Genomic DNA, 20,274 nt, shown 5'->3' with positions numbered 1-20,274 from the left:
TGTCTAAAAACAAGTTACTTTTTAAATGTTATGAGTCTTATTTTAAGTAGAATGAGATTTGTTTTGACTAGAAATGACATTTTGACTAGAAATAAGACAAATATTCTTGGTAAGATTTTGAGTTTTTGCAGTGTATTTATCACATTCAATTGTTTCTTGCTGTCGTTCAGTGTTTAACTTTGAATATCGGTGTCTGAATTTACACAAATTGAATCTTTCTGGGTTTAATGGACACGTGTTTTTCCCTCTCTGCCTCTGTGAACCTCGACAAAAAACACAGATCCTCTGATATCATGTGTTTAAAACTGCACAAACCTGAAATTTCAAAGAAGAAAACAAACAAGAAATATAAAATGCTGCAGCGTGAAATATTTCACTGCTTCAGTTAAGATTTTGTCACATCATTTCCTAATAAGATTTTGAGATGAGATTAAATCCATAAAATGCAGAAAATACAAAATCCAGATTCTCAGATTCAAAAGTTTCCAGTAAGAGGAAGCAGGAAAATCCCATCACCAATTCACACAACCCCATCACACACAGTCCCAGCAGAAACTAAACCCTGTAGGAGCAATAATCATAATCATAATCATAATCATAATCATGATAATAATGATCATAATAAACCAGAAACCAAGAGGAAATATGTTTAGTCGGAGAGAGGCCGGAGTTTTTCACTGTACCTTCGTGAGCTCGCTCCTCTAAAAAAAGTGAAGTACAACAAGACAAAAGTCAGATCAATGCAGCGTTCAATCACAACTACAACTACAACTACAACTACAACAACAACAACAACAACAACTACAACTACAACAATGTGACTCACTTGTACAGACTTCGGCCCTGGATGGTCTGCAGGTTGGAGAACACCGACAGGTCCGACAGGCTCTCAGGCCACGACTGGATACAGAGGATGTCTGCAGGCGGAGGGTCACTTTAGTTTTAGTTTAGTTGAACATTATATAAATAAAAACAACGAAGACAATAAAAGTTAAACATGGTGCAGGAGAAAATACCTCCCCTGTGTAAAAACAACAATGATCATCTTAGAGTCAGAAAATAATGATTATGTGTCAGTGACAAATACTGTGAGGGTTGGCAAGATGCACAATTCAGAAATATCTTTAAAAATTGTCTTAAAAACTTGCATCAGATGTGTTACAATGTACATTTTCTGTTCATGTTGGTTTTATGTCATTTGAAATGAAATTTGAACAATTTTTTATCAAAAGTCAGACTCCACCTACAGTGGATATAAGTATACTTGTATACTTGTATGTGTATGTACAGTGTACTTATAAACTTTTTCTGAAAACATTAAATTAAAATAGATTTTTTGTTTTTGCTGTATTTCTATATTCAAATTTGAATTAATTTGGTAATACTGAGCAGGACTTATCCTAAAAAACACCACTTTTATTCTAAATAATGTGACAAATGATGTAAAATCTGTTAAGAAACATAGTGTTGCATTGTAAAAGTGAATTACACTTTGAGTCCAGATTTATTTTCCTGTATATCATCACATTTTTATGAAAAAATACTGGTTACACCACTTGACAACAACGTCATCGACCCTTATACAGAAATTATTTGCATTAAAATCAAAATATAAATAGCAATTAATGAGGGATAAAGATGAACAAATCCAATAAAGCCTGTCCAATAATCCAATAATTATCCTGTCAACACTGTGTGGTGCCATTTACAAGAGTTCAACAACCACTCGCCTGTGATCTCCCGCACTGTGTTGAAGATTTTCAGTTTCTCTGGGTCGAGGGCAGGAATCTTGTTATATGCATCACTGTAAAAAAAAAATAAAAAAGAGGCAACTTTAAAGGTCCGGTGTGTAAAATGAGGGGAAAACAGTGACATCTAGCATTCAGATTCTATTATTTATCTATTAAATAATTATATTGTTTATTTATCAAAGTGAACGTTATAATTGTTGTTGTACTATGCAGCTTTTCATATTATTTGGAAGTTAAGTTTCATTTCATGTGTGTTTGATTATTTTATGTGGCTTTTAATGGACCCCAGGAAGAGTAGGGATCTTAATCAAATCAAATCAAATCAAATCAAATCAAATCAAATCAAATCAAACTCTTGAAACGTGCTCTCTGGTTTTCCATTCCATACAAACATGGCGGCCCAAGATGGCGACACTCTCTAAAAGAAGAATTATAAGGCTTCGAAAACCAAACTGATTTTATTTTATAGCGATTATACACTTATACAAATATATTCATTGGTAGTAGCCTATATTCAGACTTTTGCCAATAAACCTTGACAATTATTACACACTGGACCTTTAAAGAAATGGAGAAAAACTCTCACTCAGATCTGTTTGTTTTTTTAATGGGACAGTGTTTTTTTTACCCTTCGATCCCTGTGACCAGGAAGTGCAGACTTCCCTGGATCTTAGTGCAGTTGATGAAGCTGTCGATGTTGCTCGCATCAACAGTTTGTCTGGTCGGACTGGTCGGACCTGTTCCGTGGCACGCTGCGAGGAAAACGGAAGAGGAGGAAGAGAGAAGATGAGTCAGTTATAGAAGCTGGGAAGTAGAACGACACTTCCTCAGATAGAATAATGACCGATGACTCATCATCACTACGATTCTCAGGTAACTTCTTTATTTCCATTTCCATGAAGCAGAACAACAGATGCTGAGCGCCGTGCAGCACACTGCAAAAACTTAAAATCTTTCCAAGAATATTTGTCTTATTTCTTGTCAAAATGTCTCATTTCTAGTCAAAACTGATCTCTTTCCACTTAAAATAAGATTCATCACCTAAAAATGAACTTTTTTTTAGATAATTTTCACTTGTTTCAAACTAATTTTCACTTGAAATAAGTAGAAAAATCTGCCAGTGAAAGGAAGTTTTTTGTGCTTGTAATAAAGAAAAACTTGCTCCACTATCAGATTTTTCTACTTATTTCAATTGAAAATAGGCTTGAAAGAAGGAAAAGTGTCTAAAAACAAGCTACTTTTTATGTGATGAGTCTTATGTTAAGTAGAATTAGATTTGTTTTGACTAGAAATGACATTTTGACTAGAAATAAGACAAATATTCTTGGTAAGATATTTGAGTTTTTGCTGAAGCAGCTGTTACCTTTGGGACAGAGGCCGCCACACGGCTCACACCGCTTCACTCCCTTCTTCTCCACCTCCATCTTATCAGACGGACAGTTGCTCACACACGAGCTGCCGTCCACCACGAAGTTGGCTGGAAAATGATGAAATAATGACATAATGACATTAATAATAAATTCATTGTTCAAAATGTTTTCAAAAATTCAGCGAGGTTATGAAATTGTTTCTTTGAGGTAATGTGGGAGATTATTTTCGGAGTATTCTGTTATTTGTACTTAAATGATATTATGTATGGGTTATTGAAGTCTTTAATGGTATATTGTGTTTATTTTCTCTATGTTGTCATTATTTTGAGTCTGATGTAGAGGATCTATATCCTGTATCAGATGTATTTTCATTAAGTTTCATTAAATTTCATTAAAAACTTCATCAAGCACCACTCCAAAATATTGTCAATTTTTTTTTTCAGGAAGATTGAAAATGTATTTATCAAGAATTGGCTGGTATATGTTTACAGTCAAACGTTTTCATGCACTGTAGGCTCAATTTTTCAAATATCAAAAAGCCAGATGGTATTTTTGTGGAGGACGGTCTGAAGATGCAGTCGCGACTTCATAATTTGCACTGGATTTAATAGTTCAAAAGTTTCTAAAAGTATTCCAAGAGGTGGAGAATGAAATGCATTTTGTGTTATACTGTTACTGTCCTTTCTATGACTTTATAAGACAAAAGCTGTTTAGTAAGGTAGATCCAAATAACGAATTTCTGTGGTTGGACGAAGCTAAAACATCTTTTTCAGTTGAATATATCTGCATTTTCTTTATTTCTTGAAAAGGCCTGGGCAATGAGACGAAGAGCGATATACAGATGAGAACTGAAAGTAATCTGAAGTTGTTTATTTATGTGTTGCACTAGTTGTGTGGCCGGTTACACCAACAGGCAGGACTGTCTAGTTTTTGATTTGTCAGTAAATGTGTCTAGTAATCCCATATGGGATGGATCCACAATGGTGGCACGACACGAAAATAAAAATATCATTCATTCATTCACTGCAAAAACTCTAAATCTTACCAAGAATATTTGTCTTATTTCTAGTCAAAACAAATCTCATTATACCTAAAATAAGTATATTTATACATATACATACATAGTTATACATAAAAAGCAGCTTGTTTTTAGACACTTTTTACTTATTTCAAGGATATTTTCACTTGAAATAAGTAGAAAAATCTGATAGTGGAGCAAGTTTTTCTTCTTTATTACAAGCACAAAAAATTAGCTTTCACTGGCAGATTTTTCTACTTATTTCAAGTGAAAATTTGTTTGAAACAAGTGAAAATTATCTAAAAACAAGTTCATTTTAAGGTGATGAGTCTTATATAAAGTGGAAAGAGATTAGTTTTGACTAGAAATGAGACATTTTGACAAGATATAAGACAAATATTCTTGGAAAGATTTTGAGTTTTTGCAGTGTTCATATTGGGGCTACAGTTTGGTGAAAGCTGCAAAACTGTAGATATAGTTGACTTGTTAGGAAGTTTCAAAGTTTTTAAATTTAGATGAGGACTATCGACATGTGCTTGGAGTTGAGTAAATCTGGTATGAGACTGGAGCTTTGTGCAAAGTTTGGTGATTTTTTTTACATATGGGAAGTAGGATTTCCTAGGAAGAAGAACAAGAAGAAGGAGAAGACATGTGGACTCACTGGGACACTGGGCGACGCAGATGGAGCCGTACTGATACTTGGCGTTGGGGTTCGGCTCCAGCTTGAAGGTGTGTTTGTTGTAGATGAGCGGCTGAGGACACAGAGGGACGCAGGCACCCGAGTTGTTGAAGTTCCTGCAGGCCTGGAGACAGATTATAGATTATAGATTATAGATCAGAGTCTCAGATGTCTGATGAGTTGTTTTTTTTTTTACAGATGTTCGGTCACAGGAGTAATTAAAGACTCACGAAGCAGTTGGTGTCGAGCGGCCCCGTGCAGCCGCCTGCACACTCGATGTGGCAGCACTCTGACGGGCTTTTACCGAAGCAGCGTCCGTTGCACTGAGGAGCGCACACCGTCTTCGTCACTGAGGAGACAACAGGCCGCGTTTATAATCCTTCATTCAGCGCGGGCGACGTGCAAAACAATCTGACACTTTATTATCCTGTGCAGTAATAACTTCCTATTATGCTCCTCCAAACTCTTGCACTATTAAGTGTTTTACAATCTGCTGTATTGTTGTTTGCCTGTTTTGTCTTTTTTGCATTTGTTTGTTTTCATTGTTCTTATTAGGGCCCGAGCGGCGACTGCTGTCGCCCAGCGAAAGCCCTATTGTTTCTGCTATGTTTATTAGGCCCGAGCGGCGAGTAGCACTCGCCCGGCGAAGGCCTATTGAAATCGCGCTGTTTATTATTATTATTATTCCCGTACTCTTCATGCCCCAATTTCGCCCCTTTCCCAAAGGCGAAAATGCGTCTACTTTTGCATGGGCGTCCGGCCGGATCCGAAAAGCGATATTTTTGAGTGGTCGCACACGATCGACGCAAAATGGCGGAATAGCGCCCCCTACAAATTCCAAAAATGCCCATAGGGAATTTTGCTAACTTTGTCCTACGCTCACAAAATTTGGTACACATATGTATTATACCCAGATATGCAAAAAAGCCTCTTGACCTCATGACCTCAACCCAACAGGAAGTCGGCCATTTTGGTGTAGATTTTTCCCGCCTAAAATTAACTCCTCCCACAGCGTTCGCCCGATCAAGTTGAAATTAGGTACACAACATCGTCAGACCTAGCTGAGCTTATCTTGTGCTCCGTGAGTCCGTAGGTCAAAGGGCGTGGCTGCCAGCGCTCAATACACTATGGCGTGCTCGCCATGTACATACGAGTGGCTCTCACGCCCACATACTTCATCCAATCAACTTCAAACTTGCTGGACATGATGATGGCTCCGCCCTGAACGTCCCGATATATTAACTTCCCACGTAACTCATAGCGCCCCCCGGTGGTAACAGGAAGTAAACTAAAATTCATTAAAAATACATAGTTGACCCCATCAACTTCATTCCACTTCTAAAACATGCAGAACCAGTTGGTGAAGCTACATTATGAAGACTGTGAAGCTACGAGTAATGGCGTCCCTGTGGGGGCGTGGCTACCATCAATTCCTCGCCATGAAAATACGTTTGGCTTTTTGATGGCTTTAATGAACTCGTATCATCATGAAATTTGATACACAGGTCCAGGGTGGAGACCTCTTCCATCTGATAGGGGTGTCGCTCATGTGGCCCCCTAGTGGAAACCGGAAGTGCCATTTTTTGCATCAACATTGTCCGATTTCCACGAAACTTCACATGTGTGATGAGGGGCTGACCCTGAACACACCTGCACGCATCCCATTACTGCCCCCTAGTGGACGGACCTTTAACTGCTCATAACTCCCTCATGCTTTGTCCCATTTCCACGAAACTTCACATGTGTGATGAGGGGCTGACCCTGAACACACCTGCACGCATCTCATTACTGCCCCCTAGTGGACGAACCTTTAACTGCTCATAACTCCTTCATGCTTTGTCCGATTTCCACGAAACTTCACATGTGTGATGAGGGGCTGACCCTGAACACACCTGCACGCATCCCATTACTGCCCCCTAGTGGACGAACCTTTAACAGCTCATAACTCCCTCATGCTTTGTCCGATTCACTCCAAACTTCACACGAGTGATGAGGGGCGGCCCCTGAACGCACCAGACCACATGCGGTGACTGCCCCCTGGTGGATGAACGAAACATTGCATTTTTGGCCTCCTTCCGGGTTTTTTCTCCATTTCTGCTCCGCGCCACGGCCCCGGCATGCCTCAGGCCCCGCGGTGGCATGGGCGAGCGAGGGCCGACCATCGCCGCTTGCGGCTTTAATTAGGCCCGAGCGGCGAGTAGCACTCGCCGGAGGGACTATTGAAATCGTACTGTTTATTAGGCCCGAGCGGCGAGTAGCACTCGCCGGAGGGACTATTGAAATCGCGCTGTTTATTATTCTTATTTATTATTCTTGCGGTCTTTAAACCCCAATTTGGCCCCTTTCCCCAACTCGAAAATGCGTGAATTTTTGGGGGGACGTCCGGCCTCATCCGAAATTCGATATTTTGTGGTGGTCGCACATGTCCGACGCAAAATGGCGAAATAGCGCCCCCTAGAAATTTGAAAAAAGCCCATAGGGACTTTCGCTAACTTTGTCCCACGCATACAAAATTTGGTACACATATGTATTATACCCAGATATGCAAAAAAGCCTCTTGACCTCTTGACCTCAACCCAACAGGAAGTCGGCCATTTTGGTTTTGATTTTTCCCGCCTAAAACTAACTCCTCCCAAAGCGTTCGCCCGATCAAGTTGAAATTAGGTACACCACATCTCCAGACCTAGCTGAGCTTATCTTGTGCTCCGTGGGTCCGTAGGTCAAAGGGCGTGGCTTCCAGCGCTCAATTAACTTTGGCGTGCTCGCCATGTAATACGATTGACTCTCACGCCCACATACTTCATTCAATCAACTTCAAACTTGCTGGACATGATGATGGCTTCGCCCTGAACGTCCCGATATATTAACTTCCCACGTAACTCATAGCGCCCCCCGGTGGTAACAGGAAGTGAACTAAAATTCATTAAAAATACATAGTTGACCCCATCAACTTCATTCCACTTCTAAAACATGCAGAACCAGTTGGTGAAGCTACATTATGAAGACTGTGAAGCTACGAGTAATGGCGTCCCTGTGGGGGCGTGGCTACCATCAATTCCTCGCCATGAAAATACGTTTGGCTTTTTGATGGCTTTAATGAACTCGTATCATCATGAAATTTGATACACAGGTCCAGGGTGGAGACCTCTTCCATCTGATAGGGGTGTCGCTCATGTGGCCCCCTAGTGGAAACCGGATGTGCCATTTTTTACATCAACATTGTCCGATTTCCACGAAACTTCACATGTGTGATGAGGGGCTGACCCTGAACACACCTGCACGCATCCCATTACTGCCCCCTAGAGGACGGACCTTTAACTGCTCATTACTCCCTCATGCTTTGTCCGATTTCCACGAAACTTCACATGTGTGATGAGGGGCTGACCCTGAACACACCTGCACGCATCTCATTACTGCCCCCTAGTGGACGAACCTTTAACTGCTCATAACTCCCTCATGCTTTGTCCGATTTCCACGAAACTTCACATGTGTGATGAGGGGCTGACCCTGAACACACCTGCACGCATCCCATTACTGCCCCCTAGTGGACGAACCTTTAACTGCTCATAACTCCCTCATGCTTTGTCCGATTTCCAAGAAACTTTACATGTGTGATGAGGGACTGACCCAGAACACACCTGCACGCATCCCATTACTGCCCCCTAGTGGACGAACCTTTAACTGCTCATAACTCCCTCATGCTTTGTCCGATTCACTCCAAACTTCACACGAGTGATGAGGGGCGGCCCCTGAACGCACCAGACCACACGCGGTGAATGCCCCCTGGTGGATGAACGAAACATTGCATTTTTGGCCTCCTTCCAGGTTTTTTCTCCATTTCTGCTCCACGCCACGACCCCGGCGTGCCTCAGGCCCCGCGGCGTCATGGGCGAGCGAGGGCCGGCCATCGCCGCTTGCGGCTTTAATTAGGGCCCGAGCGGCGACTGCAAGTCGCCCAGCGAAAGCCCTATTGTTATTGCTCTGTTTATTATTATTCTTTCATTCTTTTTCTCTCAAAAGGATCGCATTTTTGGAGGCTTCAACATGCCCCAAAACGCGTAAATTTTGGCATGCACATCAGGACTGGCGAAAAATTTGATATTTTAAAGTTGTTGGAAATGGGCGTGGCCAAATGGCTAAATAGCGCCCCCTAGAAAATTTCAAAACATCAGCCCCGCCTTTGTGTGTCACCTAGACGCATGAAATTTGGTGGGCTTATAGAACATGGCAAGACACACAAAAAAGCCTCTTAATGTCATGGTGAAATCACAACAGGAAGTCGGCCATTTTGATTTGAATTTTTGACCTGTTTGATCTAACTCCTCCTAGGGATTTTGTCCGATTGACTTCAAATTGGCTAGAGACCACCGAGATGCCACTCTGATCAAAAGTTGTGCTCCGCAGGTCTCTAGGTCAAAGGGCGTGGCTTCTGGGGCCTTGAGGATTTTGGCGACTTTTCGTTTGCTCGCCATTTCACCTTCGAACAGCTCTAACGCCCACATACTTTATCCGATCAGCTTCAAACTTGCTGGACATGATGATGGCTCCGCCCTGAACGTCCCCATATATTAATTTCTTACATCACTCATAGCGCCCCCCGGTGGTAACAGGAAGTGGCCAGGTTTTACCTTAACGTGTGCTGATGGCACATAGTTGACCCCATCAACTTCATTCCACTTCTAAAACATGCAGACTAAGGTGGTGAAGCTACATCATGAACGCTGTGAAGCTACGAGTAATGGCGTCCGTGTGGGGGCGTGGCTACGATTCCTCGCCATGAACATACGTTTGGCTTTTTGATGGCTTTAATGAACTTGTATAAACATGAAAATTGGTACACAGGTCCAGGGTCACGACCTCAACGTCTCCATATGCTCATGGGCGATCTCACTCATTCGCCCCCTAGTGGAAACAGGAAGTGGCATATTTTACATCAACATTGTCCGATATCCACGAAACTTCACATGTGTGATGAGGGACTGACCCTGAACACACCTGCACGCATCCCATTACTGCCCCCTAGTGGACGAACCATTAACTGCTCATAACTCCCTCACGCTTTGTCCGATTCACTCCAAACTTCACATGAGTGATGAGGGGCCGACCCTGAACGCACCCGCCCACAACTGCTTAGCGCCACCTGGTGGATGAACAAAACATTGCAGCCCAGGCATGCCTCAGGCCCCGCGGTCGCATGGGTGAGCGAGGGCCCGTCATCGCCGCTTGCGGCTTTAATTATTCTTATTATTATTATTCCGTCGCCTTCATGCCCCAATTTGGCCCCTTTCCCGACTTCGAAAATGCGCCAACTTTTGCCCGGACGTCCGGCCTGATCCGAAATTCGACATTTTTGGGTGGTCGCACATGGGCGGCGCTAAATTACAGAATAGCGCCCCCTACAAACCCGTGTCAATGGCATCGCCATTCGTCTTACTTTGTCGTACACACACAAAATTCGGTACACATATGTATTATACCCAGATATACAAAAAATCCTCTTGACCTCATGACCTCAACCCAACAGGAAGTCGGCCATTTTGGTTTTGATTTTTCCCGCCTAAAATTAACCCCTCCCACAGCGTTCGCCCGATCAAGTTGAAATTAGGTACACAACATCGTCAGACCTAGCTGAGCTTATCTTGTGCTCCGTGAGTCCGTAGGTCAAAGGGCGTGGCTGCCAGCGCTCAATACACTATGGCGTGCTCGCCATGTACATACGAGTGGCTCTCACGCCCACATACTTCATCCAATCAACTTCAAACTTGCTGGACATGATGATGGCTCCGCCCTGAACGTCCCGATATATTAACTTCCCACGTAACTCATAGCGCCCCCCGGTGGTAGCAGGAAGTGCCATTTTTTGCATCAACATTGTCCGATTTCCACGAAACTTCACATGTGTGATGAGGGGCTGACCCTGAACACACCTGCACGCATCTCATTACTGCCCCTAGTGGACGAACCTTTAACTGCTCATAACTCCCTCATGCTTTGTCCGATTTCCACCAAACTTCACATGTGTGATCAGGGGCTGACCCTGAACACACCTGCACGCATCTCATTACTGCCCCTAGTGGACGAACCTTTAACTGCTCATAACTCCCTCATGCTTTGTCCGATTTCCACGAAAATTCACATGTGTGATCAGGGGCTGACCCTGAACACACCTGCACGCATCTCATTACTGCCCCCTAGTGGACGAACCTTTAACTGATCATAACTCCCTCATGCTATGTCCGATTTCCACGAAACTTCACATGTGTGATGAGGGGCTGACCCTGAACACACCTGCACGCATCCCATTGCTGCCCCCTAGTGGACGAACCTTTAACTGCTCATAACTCCCTCATGCTATGTCCGATTTCCAAGAAACTTCACATGTGTGATGAGGGGCTGACCCTGAACGCACCTGCACGCATCCCATTACTGCCCCCTAGTGGACGAACCTTTAACTGCTCATAACTCCCTCATGCTTTGTCCGATTCACTCCAAACTTCACACGAGTGATGAGGGGCGGCCCCTGAACGCACCAGACCACGTGCGGTGACTGCCCCCTGGTGGACGAACGAAACATTGCGTTTTTGGCCTCCTTCCAGGTTTTTTCTCCATTTCTGCTCCGCGCCACACCGTGCCTCAGGCCCCGCGGTGGCATGGGCAGCGAGGGCCGCCATCGCCGCTTGCGGCTTTAATTAGGGCCCGAGCGGCGACTGCTGTCGCCCAGCGAAAGCCCTATTGTTTCTGCTATGTTTATTAGGGCCCGAGCCAGCGACTGCAAGTCGCAAGGCGAAAGCCCTATTGAAATCGCGCTGTTTATTATTATTATTCTTCTCCGCCTTCAAACCCCAATTTCGCCCCTTTCCCCAACTCGAAAATGCGTGAACTTTTTGCCGGACGTCCGGCTTCTTCCGAAATTCGATATTTTGTGCTGCTCGCGCATGTCCGACGCGAAATGGCGAAATAGCGCCCCCTACAAATTTTAAAAAGTCCCATAGACAATTTCGCTTATTTTGGCGTAGACCAACAAAATTCGGTACACATATGTATTATACCCAGATATGCAAAAAAGCCTCTTGACCTCTTGACCTCAACCCAACAGGAAGTCGGCCATTTTGGTTTTGATTTTTCCCGCCTAAAACGAACTCCTCCCAAAGCGTTCGCCCGATCAAGTTGAAATTAGGTACACCACATCTCCAGACCTAGCTGAGCTTATCTTGTGCTCCGTGAGTCCGTAGGTCAAAGGGCGTGGCTGCCAGCGCTCAATTAACTTTGGCGTGCTCGCCATGTAATACGATTGGCTCTCACGCCCACATACTTCATCCAATCAACTTCAAACTTGCTGGACATGATGATGGCTTCGCCCTGAACGTCCCGATATATTAACTTCCCACGTAACTCATAGCGCCCCCCGGTGGTAACAGGAAGTGAACTAAAATTCATTAAAAATACATAGTTGACCCCATCAACTTCATTCCACTTCTAAAACATGCAGAACCAGTTGGTGAAGCTACATTATGAAGACTGTGAAGCTACGAGTAATGGCGTCCCTGTGGGGGCGTGGCTACCATCAATTCCTCGCCATGAAAATACGTTTGGCTTTTTGATGGCTTTAATGAACTCGTATCATCATGAAAATTGATAGGCAGGTCCAGGGTGGAGACCTCTTCCATCTGATAGGGGTGTCGCTCATGTGGCCCCCTAGTGGAAACCGGAAGTGCCATTTTTTGCATCAACATTGTCCGATTTCCACGAAACTTCACATGTGTGATGAGGGACTGACCCTGAACACACCTGCACGCATCCCATTACTGCCCCCTAGTGGACGAACCTTCAACAGCTCATAACTCCCTCATGCTTTATCCGATTTCCACGAAACTTCACATGTGTGATGAGGGACTGACCCTGAACACACCTGCACGCATCCCATTACTGCCCCTGGTGGACGAACCTTTAACTGCTCATAACTCCCTCATGCTTTGTCCGATTCACTCCAAACTTCACACGAGTGATGAGGGGCGGCCCCTGAACGCACCACACCACATGCGGTGACTGCCCCCTGGTGGATGAACGAAACATTGCATTTTTGGCCTCCTTCCGGGTTTTTTCTCCATTTCTGCTCCGCGCCACGGCCCCGGCGTGCCTCAGGCCCCGCGGTGGCATGGGCGAGCGAGGGCCCGCCATCGCCGCTTGCGGCTTTAATTATTATTATTATTATTATTATATTCTCCCTAAAATCGCCTTTTTGGGGGCTTTAACATGCCCCAAAACGCGTAAATTTTGGCATGCACATCCGGCCTCGCGAAAATTTTGATATTTTGAAGTCGTTAAAAATGGGCGTGGCCAAATGCCTCTATAGCGCCCCCTAGAAAATTTCAAAACATCAGCCCCTCCTTTGCGTTTCACTTACATGCATGAAATTTGGTGGGCTTATAGAACATGGCAAGACACACAAAAAAGCCTCATAATGTCATGGTGAAATCACAACAGGAAGTCGGCCATTTTGATTTGAACTTTTGACCTGTTTGATCTAACTTCTCCTACAGATTTTGTCCGATTGACTTCAAATTGGCTGGAGACCATCGAAATGCCACTCTGATCAAAAGTTGTGCTCCGCAGGTCTCTAGGTCAAAGGGCGTGGCTTCTGGGGCCTTGAGGATTTTGGCGACTTTTCGTTTGCTCGCCATTTCACCTTCGAACAGCTCTAACGCCCACATACTTCATCCGATCAACTTCAAACTTGCTGGACATGATGTTGGCTCCGCCCTGAACGTCCCGATATATTAATTTCCTACGTCACTCATAGCGCCCCCCGGTGGTAACAGGAAGTGGCCAGGTTTTACACTAACGTGTACTGATGCCACATAGTTGACCCCATCAACTTCATTCCACTTCTAAAACATGCAGACTAAGGTGGTGAAGCTACATCATGAACGCTGTGAAGCTACGAGTAATGGCGTCCGTGTGGCGACGCGGCGACCATTCCTCGCCATGAAAATACGTTTGGCTTTATGATGGCTTTAATGAACTCGTATCAACATGAAAATTGGTACACAGGTCCAGGGTCATGACCTCAACGTCTCCATATGCTCATAGGTGATCTCACTCATGTTGCCCCCTAGTGGAAACAGGAAGTGGCATATTTTACATCAACATTGTCCGATTTCCACGAAACTTCACATGTGTGATGAGGGACTGACCCTGAACACACCTGCACGCATCCCATTACTGCCCCCTAGTGGACGAACCTTTAACTGCTCATAACTCCCTCATGCTTTGTCCGATTTCCACGAAACTTCACATGTGTGATGAGGGGCTGACCCTGAACACACCTGCACGCATCCCATTACTGCCCCCTAGTGGACGAACCTTTAACTGCTCATAACTCCCTCATGCTTTGTCCGATTTCCACGAAACTTCACATGTGTGATGAGGGGCTGACCCTGAACACACCTGCACGCATCCCATTACTGCCCCCTAGTGGACGAACCTTTAACTGCTCATAACTCCCTCATGCTTTGTCCGATTCACTCCAAACTTCACTTGTGTGATGAGGGACTGACCCTGAACACACCTGCACGCATCCCATTACTGCCCCCTAGTGGATGAACCATTAACTGCTCATAACTCCCTCATGCTTTGTCCGATTCACTCCAAACTTCACGTGTGTGATGAGGGGCTGACCCTGAACACACCTGCACGCATCCCATTACTGCCCCCTGGTGGAGGAACCATCAACTCATCATAACTCCTTCATGCTTTTTCCGATTTGCTCGAAACTTCACGTGTGTGATGAAGGTCCGCCCCTGAGCTCATCTGCCTACATCTGGTTACCGCCCCCTGGTGGATGAACGAAATATTGCGTTTTTTTTGCTCCTGCCAGGGTTTTTCGCCCTTCTCACCACAGCCCCCGCGTGCCTCATGCCCCACGGTGGCGTGGAGTCGCGAGGGCCCGATCATCGCCGCTTGCGGCTTTAATTATTATTATTATTATATTCTCCCTAAAATCGCCTTTTTGGGGGCTTTAACATGCCCCAAAACGCGTAAATTTTGGCATGCACATCCGGCCTCGCGAAAATTTTGATATTTTGAAGTCGTTAAAAATGGGCGTGGCCAAATGCCTCTATAGCGCCCCCTAGAAATTTTAAAAAACCCCTCCCCATAGGGGTTTTTTTGGAGTTGGAACATGAAAATCGGTACACATGTGTAAGTTGCCAAGACGGACAAAAAAGCCTCTTAATGTCATGGTGAAATCACAACAGGAAGTCGGCCATTTTGATTTGAAATTTTGACCTGTTTGATCTATCTTCTCCTAGGGATTTTGTCCGATTGACTTCAAATTGGCTAGAGACCACCGAGATGCCACTCTGATCAAAAGTTGTGCTCCGCAGGTCTCTAGGTCAAAGGGCGTGGCTTCTGGGGCCTTGAGGATTTTGGCGACTTTTCGTTTGCTCGCCATTTCACCTTCGAACAGCTCTAACGCCCACATACTTTATCCGATCAGCTTCAAACTTGCTGGACATAATGATGGCTCCGCCCTGAACGTCCCGATATATTAATTTCCTACGTCACTCATAGCGCCCCCCGGTGGTAACAGGAAGTGGCCAGGTTTTACCTTAACGTGTACTGATGCCACATAGTTGACCCCATCAACTTCATTCCACTTCTAAAACATGCAAACTAAGGTGGTGAAGCTACATCATGAACGCTGTGAAGCTACGAGTAATGGCGTCCGTGTGGCGACGCGGCGACCATTCCTCGCCATTAAAATACGTTTGGCTTTATGATGGCTTTAATGAACTCGTATCAACATGAAAATTGGTACACAGGTCCAGGGTCACGACCTCAACGTCTCCATATGCTCATATGTGATCTCACTCATGTGGCCCCCTAGTGGAAACAGGAAGTGGCATATTTTACATCAACATTGTCCGATTTCCACGAAACTTCACATGTGTAATGAGGAACTGACCCTGAACACACCTGCACGCATCCCATTACTGCCCCCTAGTGGACAAACCTTTAACAGCTCATAACTCCCTCATGCTTTGTCCGATTTCCAAGAAACTTCACATGTGTGATGAGGGACTGACCCTGAACACACCTGCACGCATACCATTACTGCCCCCTAGTGGACGAACCTTTAACAGCTCATAACTCCCTCATGCTTTGTCCGATTTCCACGAAACTTCACATGTGTGATGAGGGACTGACCCTGAACACACCTGCATGCATACCATTACTGCCCCCTAGTGGACGAACCTTTAACAGCTCATAACTCCCTCATGCTTTGTCCGATTCACTCCAAACTTCACATGTGTGATGAGGGACTGACCCTGAACACACCTGCACGCATTCCATTACTGCCCCCTGGTGGATGAACCATCAACTCATCATAACTCCTTCATGCTTTTTCCGATTTGCTCGAAACTTCACGTGTGTGATGAAAGTCCGCCCCTGAGCTCATCTGCCTACATCTGCTTACCGCCCCCTGGTGGATGAACGAAATATTGCGTTTTTTTGCTCCTACCAGGGTTTTTCTCCCTTCTCACCACAGCCCCCGCGTGCCTCAGGCCCCGCGGTGGCGCGGAGTCGCGAGGGCCCGATCATCGCCGCTTGCGGCTTTAATTTCTATATATTTTTTTATTAGTATTATTGATGTGATTGACATTAACCTGCTAACGGGACTGGAGATGGAAATCAGCCACCTGGCTATAATCTCACATGATAACATGTAAATGTTCATCAAAATGTATTGTCCCATTTTTAAATCATTCCTTTATTCATCACATACAATTACAATAATCTGATAACAACTGTCCATAATCCAACCTGTTCAAACTGTTATTTCTATATTTTATATAGAATGTGTGACATCAATAACTAAGTAAGTAACATTTATTACATCTAATGATAAATAATAGCCTAAGTATAATTGTTCCTGGGTCATAAGGAAAAGCAGTAATCTGTGGTTTAATGCTCCGTGGCTCTGTGTGTGAACAACTGCCAGAAAGCAGGTTAGTAGGCCTATGTTGTTAGTATGTTACTATGGTAACGCCTCCATAGTTATGTCTGTACTGTGGTTTCAATAGGATATTAATTCTGTTTTTGCAAATGTTGAATAATATGTAAATGTATTAACAAACATCTGTATGTTTTTAATATGGGTAAAAACTTTAGAATAAAACTGTTTATGTTTCATGATAACTGGATGAAAGTGAAAGTGAAGATGAGATGTTGATGTGACTCACAGATCTGACAGCTGTTGCTCCCTGGGCCCCAACATGGCAGCTCTCCACAGGCCGGGTGACACGGCTCTGAGACGACAAATACGACAACATGAACTTCATCATCAGGATGAGCAGTTTTATATTTTAAAACAAAACAGAAAAGTCTGACATTAAAGGATGATTCATGGTTTTAAGACGCACATGTTCCAGATTTAGAGTGTGAACTGAAACCAACACCACAGGTTTGTAGAAAATTCCCTCTTTGTATTTGACCAGATTTGAAATCTACGGTGGCCCTGAAGGTTCAACTCACTGCAGCTTCAGAAAACATGCAAACACACAGGCTCAGAAAACAACTTCATCATCAGTTTGACAAAAACTCCCAAAACAACACAACGCAACAGGAACTAAAGGCCCCAGAAACACTGACGTTGTTTTGGGAGTTTTTTTGTCAAACTGATGAAGTTTATTTTCTGAGTTTGTGGTGAAACTGCAGAGACATAAAGTCAGTTTTGAGCCCTCAGAGCCTCCGTAGTTTTGCTTCAGGATGGTGTAGTTGTAGTAGAATAACATTTTGTTGTGGAACCACACTCACTCTCGGGCCCGTTGCCTTCGATCATGTTCTCCGTCGTCCCGTCCTTCACGATGTCCTGCCAGTTCACCTGTGGAGCGAAGCTCAGGAACTTGTTCTGGATTATCTTGACCGCTCCCTCCAGGATCTCTGTGGACCACACACAGACACACACACATTCATGTAAATGTAGAGAGCACTGCAAAGACTCAAAATCAAAAGAATATTTGTCTTATTTCTTGTCAAAATGTCTCAATTCTAGTCAAAACTAATCTCTTTCCACTTTAAATAAGACTCATCACCTAAAAATTAACTTGTTTTTAGATCATTTTCACTTGTTTCAAACTAATTTACACTTGAAATAAGTAGAAAAATCTGCCAGTGAAAGGAAGTTTTTTGTGATTGAAATAAGGAAGAAAAACTTGCTCCACTATCAGATTTTTCAAGTGAAAATAGACTTGAAATAAGTCAAAAGTGTCTAAAAACAAGCTACTTTTTATGTATAACTATGTAAGTATATGTCTATATATACTTATTTTAGGTATAATTAGATTTGTTTTGACTAGAAATGACATTTTGACTAGAAATAAGACAAATATTCTTGTTAAGAGTTTTTGCAGTGAGGGACAATTAACAGCACGAGCCCCGACATGCCCATGACTCATCATCATCCTATCACACTCTGTTTACCACACACACACACACACACACACACACACACACACACACACACACACACACAGTGTAACGAGCTGCTCGTGTTTCGGTGGCGGTTGAACATGAGACATTCCAGGGACTTCACATCTCCACGACCTGCTGCACCTGAGCCGAGGTGTGTCAGAGCGGCGTGGGCGTGGGAGCTCCACTACAGTCACATCTGAGCTGCTTATCTGCAGCGCCCACTCTCCAAACACTCACACACACACACACACACACACACACACACACACACACACACACACACACACACACACACACACACACACACACACACAGACAGACTCCTCCACACTGCAAAAATTCAAAATTTTACCAAGAATATTTGTCTTATTTCTAGTCAAAATGTCATTTCTAGTCAAAATAAATCTAATTATACATAAAATAAGACTCATCACATTTTAAAGCTTGTTTTTAGACACTTTTTCATTTTTTCAAGCAAAATTTCCACTTTAAATAAGTAGTTTTTCTTTCTTATTACAAGCACAAAAAACTTGCTTCCACTGGCAGATTTTTCTACTTATTTCAAATGAAAATGAGTTTGAAACAAGTGAAAATGATCTAAAAACAAGTAAATTTTTTAGGTTATGAGTCTTATTTTAAGTGGAAAGAGATTAGTTTTGACTAGAAATGAGACATTTTGACAAGAAATAAGACAAATATTCTTGGAAAGATTTTGAGTTTTTGCAGTGCATGTCCAACGGCCAGGCTGCTGTGTCCTATACCTGTGAGGTGTGTGAGGCCGAGCTCCTGCAGCCCGTACTGCCCCTCCTTCTGGTAGTTGACCATCACGGCCAGCGCGTACTTGTTCTCGTACAGCGTGGTTCCTCTGATGACGCGCAGCTGGTCCAGAGGCAGGCGGCTGAACTCGTTGACGGCAAACAGGATGTAGCCGGTCACCTCTCTGATGGACTGAGGGACAGAGGAATCAGACAGAAAACAGATCGTTAGCAAAAGTTTCAGAGGCCCGCGGCCGCTGATCGCTCCCACGTTTACTCTGTACACCGCAAAAACCCAAAATCTTTTGAATATTTGTCTTATTTCTTGTCAAAATGTCTCATTTCTACTCAATACTAACCTCTTTCCACTTAAAATAACACTCATCGCCTAAAAAATGTACTTGTTTTTGGATCATTTTCACTTGTTTCAAACAAATTTTCACTTAAAATAAGTAGAAAAATCTGCCAGTGAAAGCAGGTTTTTTTTGTTGCTTGTAATAAGAAAGAAAAACTTGCTCCACTATCAGATTTTTCTACTAATTCCAAGTGAAAATATGCTTGAAAGAAGTAAAAAAGTGTCTAAAAAATAAGCTACTTTTAATGTGATGAGTTTTATTTTAAGTATAATGAGATTTATTTTGACAAGAAATAAGACAAATGTTCTTGGTAAGAGTTTGAGTTTTTGCAGTGCAGCATAACAACGACCCATGAATATCCATGGTAGCTCAATCAATGCAAGACATAATTTGATACAATTCAAGGTAATACATAGACTAGCCTACACTATTCTTCCTCCAGTTTGCATAAAATATTTCCAGATGTGTCATCCCAATGTATTACAGTAAGTGTCGAAGTGAAGAAGGAACACTATCCCATTTATTCTTGTCATGTCATAAGCTACAATCTCTCACACACAAAAAAAAACGACCCATAAAATAACAGCTAGTGTCAGAAATAACTCTAGTCCTGCAGCAACAGGTGTAGCCCCCTCTCCCCCTCTCCCCCCGCCATGGAAAGGGAAGTACTGTATGGCAAGTTCTCCAAGATGCTTCAACAACCTGCCAGTCAAGAAAAAGAAAAGTAGCCTATACATGCAGGCGCGTGGAGAAGTGGAGCTGTTTTAGAGACAAAGAGTCGTAGTCAAACCAGATTAGGATCTGATTCAGGTTTTTTTTGTTGACTGAAGTTTGGATGAAGTTCATGAATCCATAAATAAAAACTATTC

At 43.5% G+C, this 20,274-nt stretch overlaps 2 protein-coding genes across 2 annotated transcripts in view; both read right to left on the bottom strand.

The window, feature by feature from the left end:
• Positions 1 to 20,274, bottom strand: part of erbb3a (erb-b2 receptor tyrosine kinase 3a) — a gene marked incomplete at its 5' end in the record, with an annotated part of 49,750 nt that overhangs the window by 16,446 nt on the left and 13,030 nt on the right. The window contains 9 exons of the mRNA XM_083971165.1: positions 827 to 917; positions 1,731 to 1,804; positions 2,380 to 2,503; positions 3,115 to 3,228; positions 4,801 to 4,942; positions 5,049 to 5,167; positions 17,064 to 17,129; positions 17,638 to 17,763; positions 19,056 to 19,242. Coding sequence (XP_083827291.1) covers positions 827 to 917; positions 1,731 to 1,804; positions 2,380 to 2,503; positions 3,115 to 3,228; positions 4,801 to 4,942; positions 5,049 to 5,167; positions 17,064 to 17,129; positions 17,638 to 17,763; positions 19,056 to 19,242 — 1,043 coding nt within the window. The remainder of the gene's footprint in view (positions 1 to 826; positions 918 to 1,730; positions 1,805 to 2,379; positions 2,504 to 3,114; positions 3,229 to 4,800; positions 4,943 to 5,048; positions 5,168 to 17,063; positions 17,130 to 17,637; positions 17,764 to 19,055; positions 19,243 to 20,274) is intronic.
• Positions 1 to 20,274, bottom strand: part of LOC310986099 (proliferation-associated protein 2G4-like) — a 70,742-nt gene that overhangs the window by 42,872 nt on the left and 7,596 nt on the right. The window lies entirely within an intron of this gene.

Source organism: Trachurus trachurus, assembly GCF_905171665.1.
Source record: "Trachurus trachurus genome assembly, chromosome: 5".
Lineage (NCBI taxonomy): Eukaryota > Metazoa > Chordata > Actinopteri > Carangiformes > Carangidae > Trachurus > Trachurus trachurus.
This window is presented reverse-complemented; position numbering and strand designations above follow the sequence as displayed.